Genomic DNA, 26,801 nt, shown 5'->3' with positions numbered 1-26,801 from the left:
TTACATAGCAAAAATCAACGAATTCAGCAGCTTTATCATTCTCTAAATAGTAAAAAAACCCCAACCCAAAGTGAATTTAATAACATTTACCCCCAAATATATAAGTCTCACCCCCTTTCCTTAGGAGTGTGAGAGTATAAAAGAGTCTTGAAGCAAGCCCAAAGGTCAACAAATTCAGGCTATTTTCAGACTCAAGGAGGAATGAATTCCAAAGTTAGGGGCCCCCACGGAAAGTGTCCTATCAGTATCCTCTTCTCCTAAACTGAGAAGGTTCCAGCTTGAGCACCTCCACTGATCACAACTGAGGTAATATTGCATGCAGAAAGAGGCAGGTTCCAAGCAACTCAAGGTTTTATAAGTCAAAGCCAGCATCTCAATATCTATGTGAAAATCACAATGTAACCAATACACCAAATAATTTATCAAAGGAAGTATATTTTTTAAAATAGATAGTATTTGTTTCTTTTGAGACTGCATCACTATTTTTCAAAGAGGATCCTGTGAACAAAACAGTAGCTAGTATCAAACATGCAAAATAAACATTAAGTAAAGGGAAGCTACCTGATAATGGATTACTAAAACTAATGGGTTGGGGTTTTTTCCTGAGGTAATGATATTATAGCAGTGATGACTAAGGTTGTCATAAATCATATTAAAATATTATTTGCTGGGTGGAAAAAATGGAATAAGCTGATGGGCTCTTGGCTGACACATTAGTCCACCTCCCCAAAAGGAGTAAGGTTGTGTCAACGGGAGGGCATCTCCTGTCGAAGAAGTGCCATGCAGCGTCACTGCAGTACGTCAATGTAAATACGCCAACGGGAGCTGTCGACCACCAGCAGCAGTGTGGACCAGCCCTCAGTCTGCACTTCTCTATTACTCTGGGACCTCACTCATCCTCCATGAGTTCTCAAAAATAATTGCTAATGGTTCTGTGATTGCTTATGTGATCCTTCAGTACCATAGAGTGAATTTTATCAGGTGTATTGTGATAATTGGGCTTACAAATTTATCCTAATTGTGAGCTCAACTATAAAAAGTGAACGTGCATAAAATGTCACAATAACCTCTACCAACAAATGTTGACGGGAAAAGGCACAAAAGCAAGACAGAAAGACTGAATTAGTCCAAAAAAAAAAAAAAAAAAAAAAAAAACGCTACTGTTATAACTCAAGGACTGTATTAAGATCATAAGTGTGTGACCGAAAAATCTGTGAACCAAAACTGGTTTGTCAAAAACTAAGTAACTGGATAAACAAAATAATGAAGGGATGGGGCTATCCTGACCATCACTCCTTTTTGGGGTCCTCAAGAATAGACATTGGGGGAAAAGCTGGCTACTGAGACACTGGCTGACTAAAAGAGGGGGAAGGAGTGACTTCATCATGGCTACCAGCTCCATCGTCTCCTGGGACCTCTTGATGTTGTCCATTATTAGTTCTCCTCTCTCGCTAAGCAGTGGACCTATTCTTTCCTTCATCTCTTTTCCTCCTAATGTATTTATGGACCCTCTTCATATTTTCTTTTATGCCCCTTGCTAGATGTAACTCATTTTGTGCCTTTGCCTTACTGATTTTGTCCCTATAGGCTTGTACTATTCTTTTATATTTATCCTTCGCAATCTGTTCACGTTTTCACTTTTTGTATTTTTTTTTTTTATTTTATTTTCAGGCCACTAAAAAGCACCGGATGCAGCCATATTGGCCTCTTACTATTCTTCCTATTTTTCCTTCATATTGGGATACTTTGCTCTTGTGCTTTTGATGTGGTCTCTGAGAAACTGGTAGCACTTCTGAACTACATTTTCCTCAGACTTTTGTCCCATTAGAATCCCAGTTCAATTTTTTGTTCTAGATGGAACCACCATACGTAAGAGAAATATTTTTGCTTAATTACCATAATACCTATGTTTTACATTGAATTTATCCGCTGCTTTTTAACTACAGTCTTCATCAACTATTAGCTACATTAAATATTTCATAAAATTTTCCATCAATCTTGGCTCAAAACATATATTTAAACACCTACCAAATATCCTAGTAGTTCTTCATGACAAGTGAATTCTTCAGAATATATTTCATCATCTTTCCTTTTACCCTGTAAAAATAGATTTTAAAATAGTCTAAGGATCTCTTGTTTGTATGATGTAGGTCAGTGGTGCCCAATCTTATTACACGGGAGGGTCACATAAACATAAGCACAACCTTGTGTGGGCCGAACACTCAACATATTTTACTAACATTTAAAGTCCCTTGTATTGATTTATATTTTAAGTTTGGCTTGTTTCATATGTATTTAGATTTACACACTTGTGTAAATTAAAATGATGTAAACATGGTGACGAAACATTAAAGAATCAGCCGTTACATATATTGTGTTGAAGCAGGCCGTGGGCCTTATGAAATGCTCCGGTGGGCTGTAGATTGGGCACTTGATTTAGGAAATTAAAATGAAACAATTCTGTTAACTCTAGTTACAGTGTACACTCACACTGGAACATTTTTACTATTGCAGATGTTTGCAACAGAAGCCTGCATACGTTATAGGGGAAACAGTAAGCCCCACTACAAATTATAAAAAATAAAATGTTTTTCCATAAGAGTTACTGGCTTAATGTAACTTGCTGCTATTGAATACGCCACAGTACAGGTCTGAAACATTCTTATCCATCATAGTCAAAGAAAAAACTTAAAAGGAAATAAAGGATTATTTTTAACTGGAACAATCTTCTAATAGTTCAAATACTCACCTGAACTTCCTTCTTTCCTTCTTCACCTTTTGATTGTTTGCTTTCATCACACCTTATGAAATATAAAGCACACACATATATACAGTGTTCAACTAATTGGTTTACAGAAAAAGTGTAATCAGTCAGTCAGTCAAATGACTGCGAATACAAAAGCCTGCTTTCAATCTAACATTGTCTGTCCCATAGGTCTGAAATGTTCTCCTAATTACACTTCACAAATCTATCACTCTCCTCAGTCAAACTCCTCTTTATGTGGCACCTACAGTTTGTGAATTCATAACAACAGAAAAATAAAACACTGAATTTATTCAATCCTGTAGATTTCCCAGTGCATTCTGGCTTCTTTTAGATTGGGCAGAGATTGTCTTAATCTTTGTGTCTTGTACAGCAAACATGCTAACAACATGACACAAACTGAGAAAATAAAAGGAAATTCAAAATGACATTTGAGACTCATTTCTATCTTTCCCTTCCCTAACGATACAAGTCTAAGATCTATCTGAACTACTTATTTCCTAACTTGCTATTAAAGTTGTTACATGCTAGGAATTGCAAAGCTAAGAAGACACCCAACTCAGAATCCTGCCAAAATGATCCCAGGTCAGGAAGTAGAGAGATGACTTGAATATGAGTAATTAGATGTGGCAAAAACTTCAGCTGACCGGGACTGTCCATTATCAACTCTATTTGTTGGAAGAACCGAAGGCCCATTTCCCTCACATGCACAGTTTCTTTAACAATAATTAATATTTAGGCACAAGTTTATAATTAACAAATTATAGTACTGGGATACAATCAGAGATCACTTACATATTCGCTAGTGGGAGACAGGATCTCTGGTGGGCTGTAGGTTGGGCACCCTGATTTAGAAAATAAAAATGAAAATTCTGTTAACTCTAGTTACAGTGTACACTCACACTGGAACATTTTTACTATTGCAGATGTTTGCAGCAGAAGCCTGCATACGTTATAGGGGAAATAGTAAGCCGCACTACAAAATATAAAAAAATAAATGTTTTTCCATAAGAGTTACTGGCTTAAAGTAACTTGCTGCTATTGCATATGCCACAGTACAGGTCTGAAACATTCTTATCCATCATAGTCAAAGATAAAACTTAAAAGGAAATAAAGGATTATTTTTAACTGGAACAATCTTCTAATAGTTCAAATACTCACCTGAACTTCCTTCTTTCCTTCTTCACCTTTTGATTGTTTGCTTTCATCACACCTTATGAAATATAAAGCACACACATATATACAGTGTTCAACTAATTGGTTTACAGAAAAAGTGTAATCAGTCAGTCAGTAAAATGACTGCGAATACAAAAGCCTGCTTTCAATCTAACATTGTCTGTCCCATAGGTCTGGGATGTTCTCCTAATTACACTTCACAAACCTATCACTCTCCTCAGTCAAACTCCTCTTTATGTAGCACCTACAGTTTGTGAATTCATAACAACAGAAAAATAAAACACTGAATTTATTCAATCCTGTAGATTTCCCAGTGCATTCTGGCTTCTTTTAGATTGGGCAAAGATTGTCTTAATCTTTGTGTCTTGTACAGCAAACATGCTAACAACATGACAAACTGAGAAAATAACAGGAAATTCAAAATGACATTTGAGACTCATTTCTATCTTTCCCTTCCCTAATGATACAAGTCTAAGATTTATCTGAACTACTTATTTCCTAACTTGCTATTAAAGTTCTTACATGCTAGGAATTGAAAAGTTAAGAAGACACCCAACTCAGAATCCTGCCAACATGATTCCAGGTCAGGAAGCAGAGAGATGACTTGAATATGAGTAATCAGACGTGGCAAAAATTTCAGCAGACTGAGGCTTGGTCTACACTTACCCCGGCGAATCAGCGGCAGTCGACGGGAGTCACACAAACTACACAGAGAACTTCTGTAACTCACGTCAACTGCTGTGCTTCTCTTCTGCGTGCCATCTTCACTGCACTGTGCCGACAGGAACCGCGTTCCCATCAACACAGCGCTACACTACTTGAGGGGGGAGGTGGGGAATAACAGCGTCTACTTCTGGATCAACTGAGCAGGTCTTCATTGACCGCTCAGTTGATCCAGATAAGTCAATCTGACAGCGGCGGTCAGTGTAGACATAGCCTAAGACTGTCCATTATCAACTCTATCTGTTGCTAGAACCAAAGGCCCATTTCGCTCACATGCACAATTTCTCTAACAATAATTAATGTTTAGGCACTAATTTATAATTTAATGAATTATAGTACTGGGATACAATCTGAGAACTCATTTACATATTTGCTAGTGGGGGACAGGATCTGGAGTAGAAATGTCCCGTCATCATTATGAAACTGATTTATGCATCTTTTTGTACAAATATGAAGTATAATTTATAAAACAAAGGCTGAAATCTTCTATTTTAAATTCACAGGTCAATATTCTTAAATAATATCAAGCAAAAACTTTTGCAATGCAGAACTAAAACCATAAGGTTTCTATATATATAGCTATGTAAAATTTAGGCCTGTTAAGTACAGAATAATTTGATTTATATAAGAGCTTTATATTTAGGATAAGTCTTCTTTACATAAATATGGTTATAAATTGTTACAAAAATAAACTTCATGTGTAACTACAGAGATGCTGAGCACATGGGATTTACATGGGTACGGTTATTTAGTACCTGTACTATTTCTGCAAACTCACACTCTTGTAGGTGAAAGCCACTCTTTGCTAGTGCTGGAACCATCAAAGCTATTGTGAGGGGACATGCAGGCATCACCCTCAGATATGAGTGTTCCAGCCACAAATATAAGAAATCCATAACCTTAATCAGTTCCTCTCCTCCCTGAGATCTAGCATAAGAGTCTAAAGAAGCGTGGAAGGAAGGTGTATCAGGAAAGGATGGATGCTGAGGCAACGCACACAGTGAATTCCAGATAATAAACGTAGCACTTAGGAATCCCTGTCATGAACTAAGACCCCATTGCGTTATGTGCTGTTTTTGTATACTGCCTAAGTACTTGCTCTTTCCCAGGACTGCTAATCTCCTACTGTGGCTCTGCAGGGACAATCTCACTGTAGATTAGACATCCCCAAGTAAATATTGTAAGAACTGAAAAGGAACTGAAGGACTGCCCTCCCCAAATGAACAGTTTTAAGAGAACAATATTGAACAAAGATGTGAACTGAATTCAAGGTATCAACCTTGCAAATCTTAGATAAAAAAAAAAAGCAGAGACAAGCTGTGGTGATAGCTACTATGTTAACAGAATAACTTTTAAATCCCTCTAGCACTGGAACACCTGCTTTTCATAGCTGTCCGGGCTCTATTTACACAATTGCTCCCCTGAGATCACTTCCCCTGAGCTTTTCATAAAATGAGGTGAACAAATGGAATGATTTTCAGAAGGGTTTGGTCCTGAGTTATAACTATTGGCCCTTTTAACATGCAACTTGGTCCTACCAGGTAGCCCATAAGATTCAGGAAGAAGACTAGAAGGACAGAGATCTGGTTCAGATGTAATTTGAATACCACTAAGAATTTGGATTGAGGATTAAATATTAAGTTATCTTTAGGAAAATATCTAAATGAAAGATCAGTAATTAGGGCCTCAATTTTGATCATCCTTCTGGCTGAAATGACTGCAACAAGAAAAGTGATTTTTAGAGAATGACAAGGTAGTTAACATTGAGGGATCAAATAGACGGTTCCTGAGCATAGTAGATAACACATTCAAATCCCATCAGCTTGATTTACAAAGTGTAGATACAGCAAACCCGTAAGACAAAGTTTTACAGAGTGGTAAGGAGCAATGGCGGTGAACTGGCTTTTAACCATTAGAAGTGTGTGTCGCCAGGGGAATGAGAGGTATTAAAGACCGTTAGGGCATAGGTCTATCTTATTCTCAGTTGGAACATGTTTGGGCCTATGGGTTGATGCACGTTCTTTAACAATTAAATGCTTTTAAATAATTCCTGGCCTCATGAGGCATAAGACTATTACAGGGTGGATTTGCAGCAGAAATTCTGTGAAAGAAAGATTTGATTTAGATGCTGGTCTTTTTGTAATTTTCTTGGAAAAGAAAAGTTTTTAAAAATAATTTACTCAGTCTTGTCGCCTATACTATTTTCATCAGCTTTGTCGCCTTTGCTGCTTTTATCAGCCTTGTTAGCATCTAGCTTTTCAGCTGCTTTCGGTTGTTCTTTTTGGCTTTTTTCCTGCTCATCTTGAGTATCTTTTCCATCTGAAAAATAAAAATAATGGGGTATATCTGTGAACAATTTTTCATAATCTTATGTTTTTAAAGTAGCATTTGACTGGAATTTCCTTACATTAAAGTAAAACTCAAACATTAATTCACCATTAAGGTTAAAAATAAAGCATTCAAGAGTATAAGTTCAAAAGTTACTGTTTTTACTTCAACAACTAAGCCATGTTGCACAACTTATATATTTTATGGTATGTAGTAAATACAAAGTAATAAATATTAATATTTGTCTTTTACCAAGGAAAGGAGAAATGGAAAAAATTACACATCCACATCCATTGTGGAAAACAGTGCCAGTATTCAGTTCTAGGATATCCTGCATGCCTTGGGTGCTTTGGATACTGAGCACAGGACTTGGAGGATCACCCTTGCGGACACAATTGATAGGGAGAGAGCAGATAGGAGAAAAGCACAGGAACCAGAGAGAGACATGCAGCAGGACAAGCCAGCGCTTCTCAAGAGACAGACAGACATGCTGGAGACTTTTTGTCCATTTATGGAAACTTAATTCATCTTTATAAATTCACAACATATGCTGGCTGGTCTAATGATCATTCAGAGATAATAGCAATTTGCATTGCATTTGCAGTGTTACATTGTTATGATCACAACCAAATGAGTTATTCTAGGCATGACATAAGTGAAGTCCCTTTCTGCCAAAGGCAGCATTGAATGGGTCTTACAAGTCTAGCTTGTAAAAGTGGGTAGAAGCATAGACAGAGTAGCACATGGCTGTTCTATTTATTTCTTCATGTGAAGCTGTGATGGTGTGTCCACCCCACACAGGACTGGAAGAGATTAAAATGGCCTGGAAGGCCAATTAACTCCACAGGCTGCACCTGGAGATGGAGTCAAGGAACAAGGAACTAATTGAGAGCAGGCTCAGATGTGCAGAAACAGGTGGAGCCTGCATAAAGCCAGGTAGCTGGCAATAGACAGGGGCTGCTGGGAAAGGCTGCAGGCAGGCAGGCAGGCAGGGAGCAGTCACTCCCTGGAGAGAGGGAGGTGGGTTTTGGAGCTGGTACACCCAGAGGGAGAAGGGGAACCAGGAGTGGTAGGAAGCAATCCAGGGAAGGAGCAGTGAAACCTGAGAGAGGAAAGCCCAGAACTGCTGAGCTGAGAGTCCCTGAACTGGAACCTGGAGTAGACAGTGGGCCCAGGTTCCCCTATCAGCGACTGAGGGAGTGGCACCATGGGAGAGGGAAGACTGCCTAGGACTGCTAGAGAGAAGGGACTTTGCTACCCCAGGAGGGGGACACTGAGTGATGCAGCCGTTGGGCTGAGTCAAGAAGAGGATTGCTGTGGTTCCTGCGACTAGAGAGGAGCTACAGACCTTTGAGAGAGACAGAACAACGGCGTGCAAGCCGTGGAAAGGAGCATCAACCTCAAAAGATAATCCCCAGAGTGACCAGGAAAAGGCGACAGACCAGCAGTGAGTGGTGCACCCTGTGACAAAAGCATAAAACCTTTTCATATAGTTGCCAGGGCATTATACTATTGTCACTGCAACAGTACTTGGACCTCTAAAATATATTTTGACAACTTTAGCATAGAATTGGATGCAGAGAAAGAAGATCCTTACTGCTATTGTCTGACTGCTCTGATGGTCAACTTTCCTTGTACATGGAAAGGACCTGGCAATGACAGCTTGTTTTCTGTCCCAAAGAGTAGGAGACTGGAATCCCTCTGAAGTACGGCTACACACTTCCTTCCTCCTTGTTAACATGGGCAGCAATTGAGGTACTGTCCATCATCATCAAGATGTTCTTGTCATGGGCTGATAGGGTCAGTTCCCTGAAGGCATTCTGTACTGTACTGAGCTCCAGCCAATTTATGCTGTGCCCCCTGTGCCTCTTCACTTCCCCAGTCCTTAAATTGAAAAATATCTCAGCAATCTATTTAGTTTTCCACACCACAAACCCACCAAACTCACAAAGATGCTGAAAGTACCTAAAGAAGCTACATATAGGCTTGATAGCTGTCAATTATTTTATAAAAAATGGAATTCTATCAATATTTATTTTAAAGCATTTTTTATCAATTTAAATTGTCACAGTTGCATAGAATTATGGGTTTTTAAGCATTTTTTTATTGTTATCAATTACATTTTCATAATTGTGGCAATTATGGGAGGTCAGAAAATATTTATTGACAGTAGATGCAGAGATTCATAAATTTAGAGCTGTGTAACAGTTAAAACACAAACTGTCAAACATCACGTCAAAGCATATGAAATAAAAATCCTTAAGTCAAACAAGTTCTCAAGCAACGTTCTTCTTACTTTGCCTATCTGTAAATTTCTATCGTTATTGATGGAAATATTTTTTGCCAGTTTGTGTATGTGATGAAATCAACATTCACTGACATTTATCAATAAAAATCTAATCCTTCCAAGGCTAGCTATATAGGAGGTATAAATTTATAAAGGCTAACACTGCATTATAAAGTTTGGGTGTTTTCTTAACGCAAATTTAAATCTCTTACCTTGAGAAGGTAGACTTTGAGTAGAATCTGGGACCTGTTTATCCTTATCATCATCACCGGACATTCCTTCATTGCTAGCTGAAGCATCCACATGCTGAACCTTAGCTTTTGAAGGGTAGCCAACTGTAAGATGATCAAAAAAAACATGCCTGAAATGTAGTTAGATTAATATTTTCAGTTGACTATGGAAGGTTCAAATTTTCTCATTTGTAAGCATCTAAAACTACATTTAAAGTGTTTCAGCTAAATACATTTCTTCCTTTGTTACACAACTAATTTTTAAATATTTGATATTAATAAATTGCTAAATATTCTTATTTACACCACTGTATAGTTCTTATAATCTGGAAATTCAGTAAATACATTTAAAAAAAACCTAATCAACCTAAAAGCATTCCTTGAGCATTTAAAAATTCAGTAGTTTCAACCAAGCAACCCTGTATGAAATCTTTGGTTAGAATCTAGGCTGAAAAGAAGAGGTTATTTACTGTAACTGGAGGTTCTTTGATCTGTGTGGTCCCTATTTGGATTCCAGACATGGGTACACGCATGCGTGCCATGTGCCAAAGCCGGAACTGTTTGAGTAGTGTCCATTGACCCACACGTGCATCGGCCACATGATGTGTCCGAGTCTTTAAGAGGCTTATCAGCAAATAAGAGAGCCCTGCATAGCAGAGGGGATGAAGGGCAGGTATTGGAATTCAAATAGGGACCACACATCTTGAAAAACCTCCAGTTACAGTAAGTAACCTCCTTTTCTTCTTCAAGTGATGGTCTCTATATGGATTACAGAAATGGGTGCATAGCGAGCAGTGCTCAGCTGGAGGTGGGTGTGAGGACTTGAGGAATTCACAGTTTGCAAGACAGCACAGCCAAGTGCCACATCTGCCGCTGCTGCTTGGGTGATGATGTAGTGAGCAGTAAAGGTGTGGACGGAGGACCATGTGGCTTCTCTACAAATGTCCTGCCACAGTACATCTGCAAGGAAGGCTAACATGGTTCCATGCACCCATATGGAGTGGGCCGTAACTCCAAGGGGTGTGGGAATGTGAAAGAGGGCGTAGCATTCCTCAATGCAACAGGAGATCCATTTAGAGAGGAGTTGTGAGGAGAGGACTCACGCCCAGCAGTGCTCCGCAATGGTGAGGCCCGGAAGGCGCAGGTGCACTGGAGATAAAAGGCCAGTGTACAGCAAACATTGAGAGAATGCAAAGTGGATGCCCTGGGAAAGGCTGTGGTTTGGGGTAGAAAATTGGAACGTGGATAGATTGGTTGAGGTGAAACGGAAAGGCTACCTTGAAAAGAAACTTGGGGTGCAGGTGCAGGGAGACTGTGTCTTTGTGGAATATGGTAAAGGGGAGGTCGACGATCATGGCCACCAGCTCATTAACCTGCCTCGTCGATGAGACGGCCACCAAAAAGATCACTTTCATCAAGAGGTGGGTGAGAGAGCAGGTCATGAGGGGTTTGAAGGGCGGCCATGTGAGGGCACAGAGGACAAGACTGAGGCCCCAAGAGGGGGTAGACTTCCGTACCAATGGGAAGGTGTTGAGTAGGCCATGAAGGAAGTGGGCAATGGTTAGGTGAGTGAACGTGGAGAAACTGTCCACAGGAGGGAGGAAGGTGCTGAGTGCTGCCAGATGAACGTGGAAGAAGGAGTGGGCGAGGCCTGACAGCCTAAGGTGGAGAAAGAAATCAAGGAAGACATGAATGAAGATGGAGTCCAAAGGATAGCGGTGGTGGTGTGCCCAAAGGTGAAATGCCGCCATTTCTCTTGATAGCAGATCCTGATAGACGATTGCCTGCTGTGCATGAGGACGTCGCACACTGGCATGGAGCACACTCTGTCTACACACAAACCCCATCCAAATACCAAACTGTCAGGTGGTGTGGGCTTGGGCTGGGGTGCTGCAGGCTGCCCGTGTGCCTGGATAAGGAGATCCGGGAGGCAGATCAGAGGGCAAGCAGAGAAGTGGAGGAGATCAGTGAAGCAGTATTGGCGGGGCCAAAAGGAGGCCATTAGGATGAACATCACTCAATCTCGCTGCACCTTGCATAGGACTAGTGGGAGCAGGGGGATAGGCAGGAAGATGTAGCGGAGTTGGGTGGTCCATGGCAGGAGAAGTTTGTCACCCTGGAAGCCTAGCCCAAGGGTTCTTCTGGAGCCAGAAAAGGGAAGTTTGTGGTTTATGGCAGTTGGGAAGATGCCCCAGACCAGTATGCCCCACTGGTGAAAGACTGACTGGAGCATGGGGTCATGTAGCTCCCATTCATAATTGGCATAGAAAAGAAGGACCCGCTGAGCGTGTCCACCAGGAAGTTGCTGGTGCTTGGGAGATGTATGGTGTAGAGAGTGACTCCATGCCTGAGTCCAGAGGAGAATGGCCTCCACACAGAGGGAGAGGGACTGGGCACCTCCCTGCCCACTGATTTACACAACTGCCTTCATGTTGTCAAATAGCAGTTGAACGTGCCGGAATCTGCACGAGAGGCAGGAATGTCCAACCGGCAAGGTGGGCAGCCCCCAATATGAGGATGTTGATACGCATCCGTAACTCCTTAGGTGTCCAGATGACCTGAGCTGCATGGCCCTCCAAATGGGTGCTTCACCCAACAAGCGAGGCATCCATAGTGAGAGTGTGGGAAATGGGAGGAGTGAACGGAATGCTGGCCAAGACTTTGAATGGATTGGTCCACCATATGAGGGAAGCCAGGATAGGGGAGAGGAGGAGGTCGCCACATGACTGGCTTGCCCAGGTAATCCAACTGCAGTTTGTAGACTAATCAAAACCACAGTTGGAGGCAGCGCATATACAAGGGGGTATATGGTGTTACAGAGGTACAGGCCACTCTGTTACCAAGGAGGGAAAGGCACTGGTGGATATGCGTACTTGGGGTGCAACATAGCCACACAATGAGGGAGGTGACGGTAGCAAAAACGGTCTGTCGGGAGAAAAGCTCAGCCCGTGAGAAAGTCCAGACATGCCCTGATGAAGGTGAACATACGGGTAGGGACAAGAACTGACTTGTCATTGATGAAGACACCCAAGCCAGTGAGGAGCTTGTGGCAGGTCTTGATAGCAGAGAGGAGACAGGCGCGAGACAGCACAATGAGGAGCCAGTCATCCAGGTAAGGAATCACGGAGTGGCCGAGATGACACATGGGCAGTGACGACAGCGAAGACCTTCGTGAACACACGAAGGTTAGTTCTGATACTAAAGGGGAGGACCCAGAACTGAGTGTCCCACCATGAAATGGAGGTATTTTCGATGAGCTATGTGGAAGCATGCATCCTTCAGATCAAGAGCCATGAACCAGGCCCCGTGAAGGAGAGATGGGATAATGAGAGGGAGGATGACCGTCCAGAACCAGATATGAATTTGTTCAGCAACTGGAGAGCCAGAATGGGGTGGGGTAGCCACCTCCCTTTTTCAGCACAAGGAAATAAGAGTAGAATCCACAGCCACAGAAGTGGTGCGGGACTCATTCTATGGTGCCCTTCCAGAGGAGGGTGTCCACTTCCTCTCAGAAGAAATCATGGTGGGAAGGATCCCCACCGCCATCATAGGGTGGGAGATGAGGGGGGAAATGAGAGGAACTCTATCAGGTACCCCTGGTGAACAATGTTCAGTACCCATCGATGGGCAATGACCTTCCCCAATTGCGGTCAAACAGGGCAAGATAGCCCCCAAAGACTACCTGAGGCACCATGGGAGAGGTGGAGGGAAGTTCGTGGGTCTCAGAGGAAAAGTCAAAATGGCTCTTTGGATGGACATTGTGGAGATGGAGGTGGTAACAACTCAGTAACAAGGTTGCTGGGTGCACGGGTGATGACAAGGCGGCTCCTGTGGCATTGAGAGTAGGGCTGGTAGGCAGTGCGGAGATAGGGGCAGAAAGACAACCGCTACTGCCTGTGGGTCAGAGCCGGGTGTAGATATCGAGCGACCAGAGAGTGGCATGGGAATCCTTGAGAGAGTGGAGGGATTCGTCCGTTTTGACAGTGAGAAATTTGTGACTGTCAAAAGGGAGGTCCTCTAAAGTGATCTGGACCTCCTTAGGGAAGCCAGAGAATTGGAGCCAGGACTCCTAGAAGAGCACCACACCAGATGCTAGAGAGTGAGACGCAATATCAACAGCATCGACTACAGCTTGGAGGGCCACCATGGTGACCAGCTTGCCCTTGTCCAGCAGTGCCTGGAAATCCTGCTGCTTCTCTGCCAGGAGGAAAGCCTGGACCCACACCAACTTCGAGTATGAGGGAAAGTCATATTTCACCAGGAGGGTCTGGTAGTTGGCTATATGGAACTTGAGGTCCACAGAGGAGTAAACCTTGCACCCCAGAAGGTCCAGTTTTTTGGGTTCCTGATCCAGAGGGGTGGCCTTGAAGTATTGCTGTCAGGTGCGTTCGGTTGCTGCATACACCACGAGCAAATTGGGAGGCGGACAGCTAAACAGGAAACCCGTAACCTTAGATAGAACAAAGTAGTGGCATTCGGCACGCTTCGGGGTAACGAAAAGTAGGGGCATGCCAGACTGATTGAGCTAGCTGGAGGATGGCCTTATGAATAGGGAGGGCAGTGCGGGAGGAACCAGGTGGTTGCAAGATATTCAGGAACTGGTTTTGCGAGTCCTAAACATCCTCCACCCAGAGGTTGGGAGCCACAGCCATGCACCGAAGCAGAACATGACAACTAGTATGGTCATCCAGAGGGGAAAGAAGGTGAAACAAGCGCTTCGTCTGGAGACCAGGAAACTCCACTGAGAACCGGCCTGGTACTGGAAGTCGTAAACAGAGGGTGGGGCGTGCAAACAGGGTTTGGCTGAGTGCAGTATCCGCAGTACTCCGTGGTCCCGGTAAGGGTCCCAAGTGGGTCAATAGGGCCAGGCATATGGGTTGCTGGACATCTGCGAGCCCAGGGTATAGGAATCACGCCTCAGTGGAAGGGCCATATGCTGGCAGGTAGGGCAGTTGTCACTGAGAAACGGGGCTGTAGGATCTTACAGGGGAGAATGAGGAGCCCGGCTTAGAGGACCACTCAGACTGTGAGGATGGGTCTGGCAGAGGCAGAGCCTATTGGTGCCAGAGGAGTGGAACAGGGTATTGCTTATGCAGGAAAGGTTCAACCATTGGAGATAGGAGCCTCAAGGCCGCTGGGATGTGGGGAGCCAGAATACGGCAGCATCAGCTCAGCCATGGGCATCAGTGGAGACAGCCATCCCGGCATACTTCTACATAGATACCCACCCAGCTCATTGAAAGAGGGTGTAAGAGTCCAGAGGGGCCTGGCAGCATCGATGGTGCTGGAGGGTGATGGATCAGAGGCTGTGGCTGGAGGCAGTGCCAGTGGTTTGAAGCGGTGCTTGGACTTATGCTCCATGAGAGGCTTCTTAGAAGGCACAGCAGCTGGGTCAATGGACGTGACTTCTCACCCAACCTGGCTTGGGGAGGCAACACAGCTTGTAGAGGCAGTCTCAGTCAGGGATCTTCCCTTATGCCCATGTCCATGCTTCTTATGCTCATGGTGGGGCTTCTGTGGCTGCGGCAGTTCTGCAGGCTCCGGAGCATGGAAAGGGACTGGAGAAGTGCTCACTGGTGATGATGGATGCCACTCCGGCAGATGCATCGGTCCCGGATCCAATTGCGCACATGGGTGCATAGCTTCCTCCATCAGATGTTATGGAGGTGAAGTTCTTTAGCTTTCCAAGTCCAAGGCGGGAACGAGCAGAAGATGTAAAGCAGGCAACAACATGTGCTTTACCGAAGCAATAGAGACATTGATGCTCGTCACTCACAGAGAAGGAGCACGGACACGAGGCACAGCTTTTGAAGCCCGTTAACCGGGGCATAGTCCCCAGGAAGAGGGGTGCCCACATGGGGAAGAAGTCCAACAGGGAAATCCTAACTAAGTAAACTAAACTAACCTAACAGTGGTAACTATATACAACTAGAAAAAATGTGTACAAAATGGCAGGAAAAAAATGATAACGTTCTCTTAGCAAGCTAAGAGCACTGAGGAACAGGGGCTCTGATTCTGGCCTTGCGGCAGTAAGAGGGAACTGGAGCAGCATTGATCTACACAGCCTCCTAAAGCCTTGGTCACGTGATGCATCCAACACAAGACTCACATGTGGGTCAACGGACACTACTACGAATAGGTCTGGCTTTGGGCACATGACATGCATGTGCAACCACGTCTGGAATCCATATAGGGATCATCACTAGAAGAACATCAATTTGGTTTGTGCTGAATCAACTAGACAATGGATAAACACACTAACCAAAAACTCTCAGACCTCAAGAGACCAGAAACCTAAAAAAATGGTTCCCAAACTGCTGTCTGTGGCCAATCGATGGTCTGCAGAATATTTACTGGTAATATGAAAAATTACATGGCGCTAGCTCTCCTCATAGTCTCCATTTGTTAAATTGCACTGAAGACAGATACAATATTATTTTGCCACATAAGCAATTGCTGAAGTTGCTTGAGAGCCCTTGATCTAGACTAACAGATTAATCCATATTTATCTGGATTTCCAATGGATAATTTTTTCCTCAATATGTTGAAAGTGACTATTAGGTCCCCCTTACAGTGCTCTGGGTTCAACTGCTCTTCTTGATCAACTATTCTAAGGTCTGATCTCCACACACAAACAAACTTCAACCAAAATAACTAAACTGGTTTTAATTCACACCTTTTATGTCATGTGGACACTTATCTTGAAGTAACAGTGTCCTATTTCAATTTTGCTTATGTTGTTTTTTCACTCAGCACCTTGCAAATCAAGCACCTGGCAAACAACAATAACATACTCCAAACTACCAACCAACTCTAGCAGTGCATGCTCAGGCAAAACTCCCTTTGAAGTCAATAGATCTTGCAACCAAGTCAAGACTGCAGGATTTAATCTTACATAAACATACAGAGAACACTTACATTCTTGCCATTTTCTCTTCATAACAGGATGATCCATTACAACCTAAACATAAAGCCCATTTATGTTAGCACAACTTTTTATAGACAAATTAGATTAAACATCTAACTAACCAACCTAAATTAAATAATTATTCTTAAAAAAGGACGTTGTTAGTGTGTTAGGCATAAAAATTTACCATCCCTGAAAGTAGATCCAAGCTGAAGCCCAGCTGTTAGGATACCAGTTATGTATTTCCCATCGCAATACATACATGCCGGAGGTAGGAAAACTAGGTAAAGCAAATGCAGGTATTAGACTCTCAGTAAACAAACTAATGGATTTAGAAGTGATTTGTGCACCTGCTTTGCTTTTTAAACTTATTTCCTACAACAATAAGGTGCAGGAACAGCCGAGAATCCTGAAGGAGACACTGAGATCTCCCTCAAAACAAAGAATTACTTACTGCTATGCTCAAACAAATGAAGGTTACCTATTTGTAACCAGAATTCTTGTAGACGGACTCTGCATAGTCCCACTCATGGCACGCATTAGCCATATGCAGCTCAGATGGTAGAATCTACCTAGCAATATGCAGTGTGGTAGCCGTGTTGGTCCCAAGATATTAGAGAGACAAGAGAAGGTTACTCACCTTGTGCAGTAACTGAGATTCTTCAAGATGGTTATCCTTATGGGTGCTCCACTTTAGGTGTCCATGTGCCTGCCGTCTGAAATCAGAGCTTTATGGTAGGAATGCCCGGTTGGATCATACATGCGCTGTCGCTGCCTCACACCAGCTCAGACGGTTACATAGCACAGTTCAACTAACCATCCCTCTGCTCCTTCTCTACTGCGGAGCGTAATTTATATTTATATAACTCCGAAGTAGAGAAGAGGAGAGAGGGTAGTGGAGCACCCACAGGAACAATCATCTCAAAGAACCTCAGTTACTGCACAAGGTAAGTAACCTTCTCGTCTTCTCTGCGGAGCGTCCCTGTGGATGCTCCACTTTAGGTGACTGTCAAGCAGTTCCTCTCAATGGAAGGGAGGGGCTTCAGAGTTATGTTCTTGACAGTTTATAAAACCATGAGTCTGAAGATGATTGCTATTCTATAGCATTGTATTTTGAGAACATGCGGGCAGATGCCCAAGTGGCTGCTTTGCAAATGTGCTATCAGAATGATTCTGGATTTATCCCTCCTGATCTTGTGAATGGCTCAGGCTAGTAGCGGTATGAGTGGAAAAGAATACATTAGGGGTACATCCCACTTGAGGAGACCTTCGCCTAAGGAGTTTGGATCCAGTCCTGCTCAGAAGCAGAACTGTGGGCACTTGGTATTTTGTGCTGTTGCAAACAGGTCTATTGTAGGGAACTCCCATTGTGCGAATGCCCTCTGAAGGGTACATTTCCCCATTTGTAGTTTTGTGAGAAGTCTTTGCTTTAGTGCATCCGCTGTTGTGTTCTGGCAGCCTGGAAGATATGATGCAGCTGTTGATACCGTGATTGATGCATGAATTCCAGAGAAGTATTGCTTCTGTGCACAGAAAATGTGATCTTGCTCCCCCCTGATGGTTTATGTAGAACGTGCATGCCACACTTTCCATTAGAATCCTGATTGATTTGTCTTTGATCAGTGGAAGATAGTGCTTGCATGCATACTTAACTGCTCTTAGTTCTAGCAGGTTTATGTGGAGGCTGGATTGCAATGTAGACCATCAGCCTTGAACTGTGTTGTAGAGCAGGTGCACTCCCCAGCCTATTAGGGTGGTGTCTGTAGTGACTGTCATCATCGTATTCCTTGTAGAAAAGGGACCCCTGTACAGACATTCTTTGGTTGGGGCCCCCATTTTAGAGATTCCTTTACTTTGGGTAGCATTGTGCGGAGTCTGTTAAGGATGAGCCTGTGAGGGGTGTAGACTGTTCGAAGCCATGCCTGGAGGCATCTCATGAAGTCTGGCATGCTTGACTACAAAAGTTGTTGCTGATACGTGCCCTAATAGTTGTAGGAAGGTTTTGGCAGATATTTGAGGGCTGTCCATAACTGTCAATATTAAATTGACTAGAGTAGCGAAGCGCTATTTAGGTAACGAGGCTATGGCTTTTGGGCAGTTAAGGTAGGCCCCGATGAATTCTAGTTTCTGGACTGGTACCAGTGTTGATTTTTGTTTATTTGTAACCCTAGGTTCATGAAGAGGGTTATCATGCTTTGAGTGGCCTCTAATGCTTCATATTGTGTTGGTCCCCTTATCAGGCAGCCAACTAGATACGGGAATGTCATGATTCCGTGTCTGTGTAAATGTGCTGCCACCATTTATAGAACTTTAGAGAAGACTCTCAAGGCGGTCAATAGCCCAAATGGAAGTCCTTTGTATTGGAAGTGTTGATTTCCTAAGGTGAACCTTAGGAATCTTCTGTGTGATGGATATATCGTTATGTGGAAGCATGCATCCTGGTGGTCGAGAGCAGAGAGCCAATCCCCCTTTTCTAATGCTGGAATTATCATTGCTAATGGCACCACCTTGAAATGTTGGGTTCTGACGAATTTGTTGAGTTTTCTTAGATCTAGAATGGGTCTCCACCTGCCTGTCTTCTTCTGTGTTAGAAAGTAATGTGAGTAAAAGCTGTTCCCCCTCTGAACTGTGGTGGTACAGGTTCTACCGCATCAAGCTGTATAAGGTACTGTACTTCCTGTTGTAACAGTTTCTCGTGAGAGGGGTCTCTGAAGAGGGACAAGAAATGGGGGGAATAGGTGGGATAGAGATAAAAGGGATGAAATAACCAGTTTCTATAATTTCTAGAACCCGTTTGCCCACCGTGATATTCTTCCAGACTTAGTGGAATGGTGACAATCAGTCTCCAAATGGTATGGAGATGGCATATGTTTCCGATGTTAGAATTTTTGGGTGTCTCATGCTCTCGACCATGACTTCAAAATTGCTGCATCGATGTAGACTGTTGAGACATCAAAGGCTGATTTGGTGTTTGGCATCGCTTGGTTTGTCTCTGTTTACATCTCTGATCCTACTGTCTGGGTTGTGCACAAGGTGGAAAGAATCTCTGGGTAGAATACCTGCTTTGCTTCTTTTTATTTGCAGATGTATAGATGCCTAGTGACTTTAGAGTTGCCCATAAGTCTTTAAGAGTGTGGAGAGACTCATTGGTTTTTGCTGCAAATAATTTCGGACCTTCGAATGGCAGATTCTCCATAGTCACCTGCGCCTCTCTGGGAAACCCCAAAAGATGCAGCCACAATGCATGACTATTGATGTGACCACAGAGCATGCAGCTGTGTCTGCCGAATCAAGCAAGGTTTGCAGTACAGTCCAGGCAATAAGATAGTCTTCAGTAATGTTAGCCCGGAATTGCTCTTTTATCTCGTCTGGCAAGCTATCAAATTCTGACATTTTGGAGAAAATTTTGTGTGTATTTGTCTAAGAGGGCCTCATAGTTAGCTATCCGGAATGGAATTCGATGCAGGATGTCTAAACAAATATTCACTTCCTTTGGAGGGAACATAATATTTCGTGTCCGACCTCTTTCACGAGGGTGGTGCTGTCACTGGTGTCTGCCAGATAGTCCTGGCAGGTTCCATGATGGCATCATTTATAGGTAATGCTATCTTGGCAGAAGTGTCTGTTTGCAATATGTCCAGCAGTTTGTGTTGGGATTCAGGTACCTCTTCAAGGGATATGTCAAGAAATTCTGCCACCCTTTTGAAGAGATCCTGGAATTGCTTAAAGTTATTGTTGCTACACGAATTCCTGCACATGGCCCCCCCTCGCATCTCCCCATCCATTCGGGCTAACAGTCAACCCACAACCTGACCTTATTAGGGCGTTACCATGGACACGGCTGCACCTTTGGCTCCCACGTCATATATGTGGAATGTAACTGACCAGGGGAGACTAAACTCCCCAGCAACCAGGAAAACTGCAAGGGTCCCCAGGCCAATCCAGTGCTGGCACGAAGCCCATATCATGTTCCTGGGCCAATCAATTAACCCTTCATGTCCCATTTAGTTCATAAAAAGAGGGGTCTTTCCCAAGCCCCCTCGGAGAGCTTCATCGAAACCAGCCTGATCAGTTGGTCCCAGTTCTCCCCACGCTCACGTCTTCCCCCCCCCCCCCGAGCGTGAATCGAGTTTTGCCGGCCGTATCGAAATCGAATGTGTTATACTACGCCTGTGTGATGGTGAGGAACTCTCTGTGTGTCTGTGTAAAATCTTTCTGTTTTGCCAGTAACTGTCTGTGTGAACTCTCTGTGTGTTTGTGTGAAAGCATTCTGTCTTGTAATTAACTGCTTTTGCCACTGTGCCTTGTCGTTTACTGTCTGTGCAAACCCCCCCTCCCCCCTTTCTGTTTCCTGCAAGTAGCTAACTGTCTTTGTAGCATAGTGGTAAGTGTCCCTGTCTACTACATGAGAGACCAGGGTTTGATTCCTGGGCAGGGAACCACTGTTTGTTTAATATTAGTTTAGGTCTTTACAGTTAGTTGCCCGTTTAATACCTTTTTATATCAATTTAAGTTTTGTGCTTAATTGTTTTTATATATCCTTTTATATTATTCTATATTTTATAGTTAATTGTTTGTTTAGATGAGTATAACTAGTTAAAAAACTATATTACTCCTGTGTTTATAATAAAATTCCTTTATTCCCTAACTGACTCATTATTGACTCTGGGGGATCGTTAACCTGTCGGAACAGTTATCCCCCATGGTGGGCAGTGAGGGCATTATAGTTTCATCCAGTGAGGACGATAATAAATTTGGTGGAGATGGGTCTTCTTGATCAGAGAGCTACTCAGTCTCTTCAACCCCCACTTCCTCCTGGGGTTCTGAAGGTACTGGTAGAGTTGATGTTGGTGATCATGGTACCCTAGATCTTGGTAGGCTTGGGGCTTTTGGCTGTTGTGCCCAGGGATCAGAATATTGCCATTGTGATGGGAATGGCAAAGGGGGATGGCACCCAAGGTGCCCATACAACTCAAGAGTAATGGCTCGAGTGATGTGATGACCCGGCTCTGGGTGAGTGAACCGGAGAGGAGTGACAGAGTGAGCATATTTGCCCTTCCACTTCTTCCTCATCATCACTGGATAGTGGGGGAGCAGATCTGGATGGAGTCATCATTCAACTTGGTACCGAGCAGGATGGAGTAATGTTGGTAACAAGCGAGGAGACACTGGCTTGGCGAAGACTATTAGGTCTTTCTGTCTCAGGAATTGCTGCGGTACTGGGAGGGATAGTACTGATGTCTACATAACTAGTGGTACCGATGTATGTGTAGCTGTCGGTGGCAGCGAAGATTTCTTGCTGTGCACAGTCCGTACCGTAGGCAGCACCATCGGCTGCCGCGTGGTTGAAGTGCTTGATGCCAAATGTCTTTTCGGCTCCGTGGATAACAAGACTGTGGGATTCACCTTACCCTTAGTGCCCTTCTCAGAGCTTGCCCTCCTAGGGTCTTTAGCTTACCAGCAGTACCTGACAGTCCTGGAGTCTCGGAATCCAAAGCACTCGGAGACGTCTTTGGTACCATCGGAACCATGGCTGTAAAGCACTTTTTCCTAGCTGATTCTCACTGAGGTGATGTTGGGAAATGCTTTTTCCTAGCCTTTTTGGGCACTGACTCTTTAGTGGGTGCTTTTGTGGCCAGCCCTGTACCAGAGGCTGCCGATGGCGACCATTGGCCAGGAGGAGACCATGACTCAGGGTCTGATGCAGGTGTTAATGATTCTCTCCATCATTAGGAGTTTAAGTTGAAGGTCTCTCGCCTTCCTTGTTCTGGTCTTTAGGTTGTGGCAATGTGAGCACTTCTGAGAAATATGAGACTCGCCAAGACAACAGACACACTGTGCGTGACCGGCTGAGAGAGATATGGAAAGCCTGCACATCAGGGACTGCTTAAACCCCAAAGAGCCGGGCATGCCAAAGACTATTTCTGCGCCAAGATGGAGAGGGGCAATAAAAGTGATACTAAAGTATAAATTCAAATGAAACCTCTTTTCTATTGATTTACTATTACATATTTTTCCTCCAGAATTAGGGTGAGCAGAAATAAAGATTAGCTATCCAACTGCTATTTCATTCCTAATCACTAATAACGCTACACTATCTGAATTCTGACTTTGAAAGAAGGGCACTGCTAAGGGTCTGACTCAAGCCAAAGGCAGTAGAGAAAGAACTGAGGGACAGTTGGTCGCATTGTGCTGGAGACAGCGACAGTGTATGTGTGACTCAACCGGGCAATGCTACCATAAATCTCCTCTCTCAAGTGCAGGGCGCATGGACACCTACAGTAGAGCACCCACAGGGACACTCCTCAAAGAAGAAGGTGGGTGAATTAACATCTTTTATTGGACCAACTTCCGTTGATCAGAGAGACAAACTTTCAAGCTTACACAAAGCTCTTCTGAAGAAGAGACCAGAAGAAGAGCTCTGTGTAAGCTCCTCTCTCTAACCAACAGAAGTTGGTCCAATAAAAGATATTATCGCACCACCTTGTCTCTTTAACTAGCAGTGTGCATTACAGCATTCATGCATCCCCCCTCCCATCGTCTATGCATTCATGAATGTTCTAGGGACCTCAGTTCCTACCCACAACCTGCTCAATTCTATATTATACTTAAGACTCTGAGAATGAGAGGAAGTTGGGTGGAGAGTGTAAATATTCTGCCTCTCAATGAACTCTGATTATAAGTAAACCTTCATTTCTCCTTCAAGTTGCCTCTGCATATTTCCATTCATGGGATAGACTGGCAGGCATAAAAGCAGGTCAGACAAGGAGAATTAATTGAAAGTTGATTGGAGAACTGCTGTGCTGAATTGAGCGTCTGCTCTAGACTCTACTAAACATTACTCAGTAGACCTAAATGTATATATGGAACTCCAACCAGCAGCTCTTCAAATTTCTAGGATTGGAATGCATCTGAGGCATGCTGCTGAAGCTGCCTTAGCTCTAGTAAAGAATGTTCTTACCACTTGAGGGAGAGGAATGGCAGTGACCTATATGCTTCTGAGGGTATGTCTATACTAGAAAGGTAAATCGACCTATATTAAGTCGACTTACAGACGCCACAGTAATTACTGCAAGGCAGTGTGGGGAGCCGAGAACTTGGTCTCTCAGCTCCGCTGGCAGATTCCTGCCGGGAGCTTGGCTGGCCCCACAGGGCTCCTGGGCTCCCAGCGGGCTGCTCCTCCCACCCTGTTCCCCATTGGGGAACGCCCAGGGCTTCTTGCGCAGGGAGCAGGGTCCAGCTGCCCAGGCTTCTCACCCCAGCTCCCAGCCACAAGTGGGGTCCATTCTCACCCTGGCGCCCAGCTCTTCAGGGGAGTGGGGGACAGCTGAGCTCTAGCTGCCCAGTATTCTTGACAATTTCACAACTCCTGCCATGAAATTGACAAGACAGCCAACAGTGATGTAAATAATGCAGTGTCTACATAGACAATGCATCACCCTAACTACATCAACATAAGCCTCTTGTGGAGGTGGAGTTACGATGTGGGTGTAGTAGGGCACTTACATCAGTGGGAGGAAGGCTGTAGTGTAGATTTCTGAAAAGGGTACATGTGTGACAGCAGCTTTGGAAAGATGACCCTTCTATGGTGCTTTTATTAGCCAATTATCCAGATAAAGGAATGCATGAATACTGTCTCTCCTGAGATGAGTTGCTATTGCTGACCAACGTTTTGTGAATACTCTGAGATGGAAGAAAAGAAAAATGTGTTTTGCAAACTGGCCTCCTCCACTATGAATCAAAGATATTTGTGATGTGTGTGTCAAATAAGCATTTTTCACATCAAGGGCTGCAAACCAATCTGTTGGAGAAAGGAAGGGAATGATATAAGCAGAGGTTAAGATAAGGAAACCATATTTCCCAATGAACATACTGAGATTCCTGAGACCTAGGGCTGGTTGAAGGCCTCTTTCTTGGGTATAAGAAAATACAATGAGTAGAAACCCCTGCCTATGTATCCACTGAAAATCTGTTCTACAGCTCCTATTTTGAGTCGCTCTGATCTTAACAAAATTCTTGGGTTGAAGTAGTCTATGTAAAACCGATAATGATATTTTGCCAGAAGAGTGAGAGCCCAGATATCAGACACTGGTTCACAGTTTCTTCCACCAAAGTGGTTGATAGTTTAAGTGTAGATGCCATTCTCTGAACCAACTCCTGAAATGTTACTACATCCTCCTGTGGAAAAACCACTGAGGAGACCTCCTATGTTCTCAACTGGTGATGTCTGAATGTCTGTCTCATGATTCACTTCATGGAAAGACTTGTTCTTCCTCCAACAAAGAATCATGCAACATAGCAGGAGATTCACCTCCTTCCTTGATTAATGTCAATGGAGCCCAATATCCTCATATCTGTAGAGCTAGAATTCATTGGTGAAAGGAGTTGCTCACTGTACCTTGTGCTGCAAATCCTTTTAGCAACATGGAATTGGATAATACAGCCATGTAGGGCTAGGGGGCATTCTCTAATAAGGTCTGTAGTCCATGTTATGGTTCAGACCATAGTATGGTCCACAATAAGGGTCCACTGGAAATGGCTGAACAACCAAATACTTTCTACTAACTGGTAGGTAAAACAAGGAAAGCTCCTGTTGCTCTGATCTGTCACCAGGCCTTTGAGCCAATCCCAATCTGATTAGGAACAGAGAAGAGATAACAGCGGACCCAGTATCAGAGCAGCTTGCTAGGGGAACCTGACAGCATTTTAGAAAGTGGGAGGGGAGGCACTGCATATTATTCCTCTACCCTCCTATTCTCTGCTAGTGTGCTCTGGAAAGCTCCTCCTCTACAAATTCTTCATTCTCTGAATCTGATCAGAGAAGCAGCGCCAGATTTGAATGATGAATTTACACTTGTATAACAGATAGTTCCATAAGAGGATTGGAACAGTTACATGAATCCAAGATCACGTTCCATGCCTCCTCCTGTCTTGATGACTGGGTCTTTGGATCTTTCAATTTTGTCACTGGATCCAAGTCCCTAGAAACTGGGATTATATCTGGATCCAGTGACAATGTGCAGGCTCTTAGCTATATTTCCAGTCTCTATGCAATGGTGCTCTATTCAGTTTCCATGTGTCATATTCAGAGGAGATTCTAATTTGTGGATTGGCTCTGCTCACAAAGGTCTTTTCCACTGAAATCTCTCTCTTGCTAGATTTCTGATGCCTAAAATTAGGATCTTTTCTTGGGAACCTTCTTAGAAGTCAGATCTCATGACAGGATGGAAGCACACAGTGTCAGTAAAGACACATAATATGATGTTTAGCCTTGTCCCTCAATACATCTGTAACAAGACTGTCTATGCCACTTTTTGGTTTCAACTGTATTATTTGATCAAGTAAGCTTCACTGCAAGAATCTCTTAAAATAGACTGCAAGCAATATTCATCTATCTTTCTTAGGGTACGTCTTCACTGATGGCGGCAAATCCGCCACCGTCAGATTGATCTATCTGGATCGATTGAGCGGTCAGTGAAGACCCGCTCAATCAATCCTTAAGTCGATGCGTTAAAACCACCCCCTCAAGTGGCGCAGACATCATAGAAAAGGAGTTACAAAGTCGACAGGAGTTACGCAAGCTACTCTGCATAACTTGCATAACTCCCGTCAACTGCTGCCAAATTTGAAGGTATGTGTAGACCAGGCCTTAGTTCTCAGGGTAAGGGTGCTGCAGATAGCACACCAGGAGGGCAAATGTCCTTCTCTGAGGCAGCAAGGCACCATGTATGCATACCCAATGCTCAAAAATAGATGGGCAGGAGGCACACTGGTTAAAACCTGTTTCTTGACCTTTGGATCTGCTATAATCGCAGTCCAAAGCCTTAAAACTACTATACTATTTAATAAATTTACTTACTGATATTGTAAAAATGTATTCTAAGTAAAACTCAAAAACACTAACATATCTAAAATTAACAAATAGTAAGAAACTAAGCACTATCTAATGGTAAAATGGACTGGAGGCACAAAGTCTGGAGTAGTTCCTAATCTGTCATATCTGGTGGTTGGAATACCATGCCTACTTTTATAACCTCACCCCTAGAATATTCAGGAATGTGGCTGGCTCAGGGCATGGAGGGAGGCGGGGTACATGAGCACCGCTAGTTAAGTTCCACCATCTGAGCTGCATGCAGCCGGTGCATCCTGTGAGTGGGAATAGGTAAACACCACTTGAAGGACAAGTAAAATATACAATCTTGAGTCTGTGAATGAACTGGATTAAGTATGCCTGAATGAAAACAAGTTGGCAATTGTGCTCTTTCCAGCAAAACTCCATACATAAACAAAAATTTCTATGTTACTTCTTCAGTCAGACATTTTACAAGAGAAAGTGAACAATTAGAAACAAGAGCAACTCAAACTGAGGATTCAATGAATAATTCC

The 26,801-nt window shown here is 43.5% G+C and overlaps 1 protein-coding gene across 3 annotated transcripts in view; it reads right to left on the bottom strand.

The window, feature by feature from the left end:
• Positions 1 to 26,801, bottom strand: part of LOC137167644 (dentin matrix acidic phosphoprotein 1-like) — a 64,924-nt gene that overhangs the window by 15,887 nt on the left and 22,236 nt on the right. For all 3 annotated transcript variants that reach the window (XM_067569859.1, XM_067569857.1, XM_067569860.1), the window contains exons 9-15: positions 16,427 to 16,469; positions 9,491 to 9,613; positions 6,844 to 6,982; positions 3,926 to 3,977; positions 3,560 to 3,609; positions 2,750 to 2,801; positions 2,029 to 2,097 (exon numbers count right to left, since the gene is read on the bottom strand). In XM_067569859.1, the coding sequence (XP_067425960.1) occupies positions 2,029 to 2,097; positions 2,750 to 2,801; positions 3,560 to 3,609; positions 3,926 to 3,977; positions 6,844 to 6,982; positions 9,491 to 9,613; positions 16,427 to 16,469 (528 nt within the window). The remainder of the gene's footprint in view (positions 1 to 2,028; positions 2,098 to 2,749; positions 2,802 to 3,559; positions 3,610 to 3,925; positions 3,978 to 6,843; positions 6,983 to 9,490; positions 9,614 to 16,426; positions 16,470 to 26,801) is intronic.

This window comes from Emydura macquarii, unplaced genomic scaffold (genome assembly GCF_026122565.2).
Source record: "Emydura macquarii macquarii isolate MOO-44397 ecotype Brisbane River unplaced genomic scaffold, CSIRO-AGI_Emac_v2 contig_2948, whole genome shotgun sequence".
Lineage (NCBI taxonomy): Eukaryota > Metazoa > Chordata > Testudines > Chelidae > Emydura > Emydura macquarii.
Note: the sequence above shows the minus strand (reverse complement) of the source record. Positions and strands in the feature narration are given on the sequence as shown.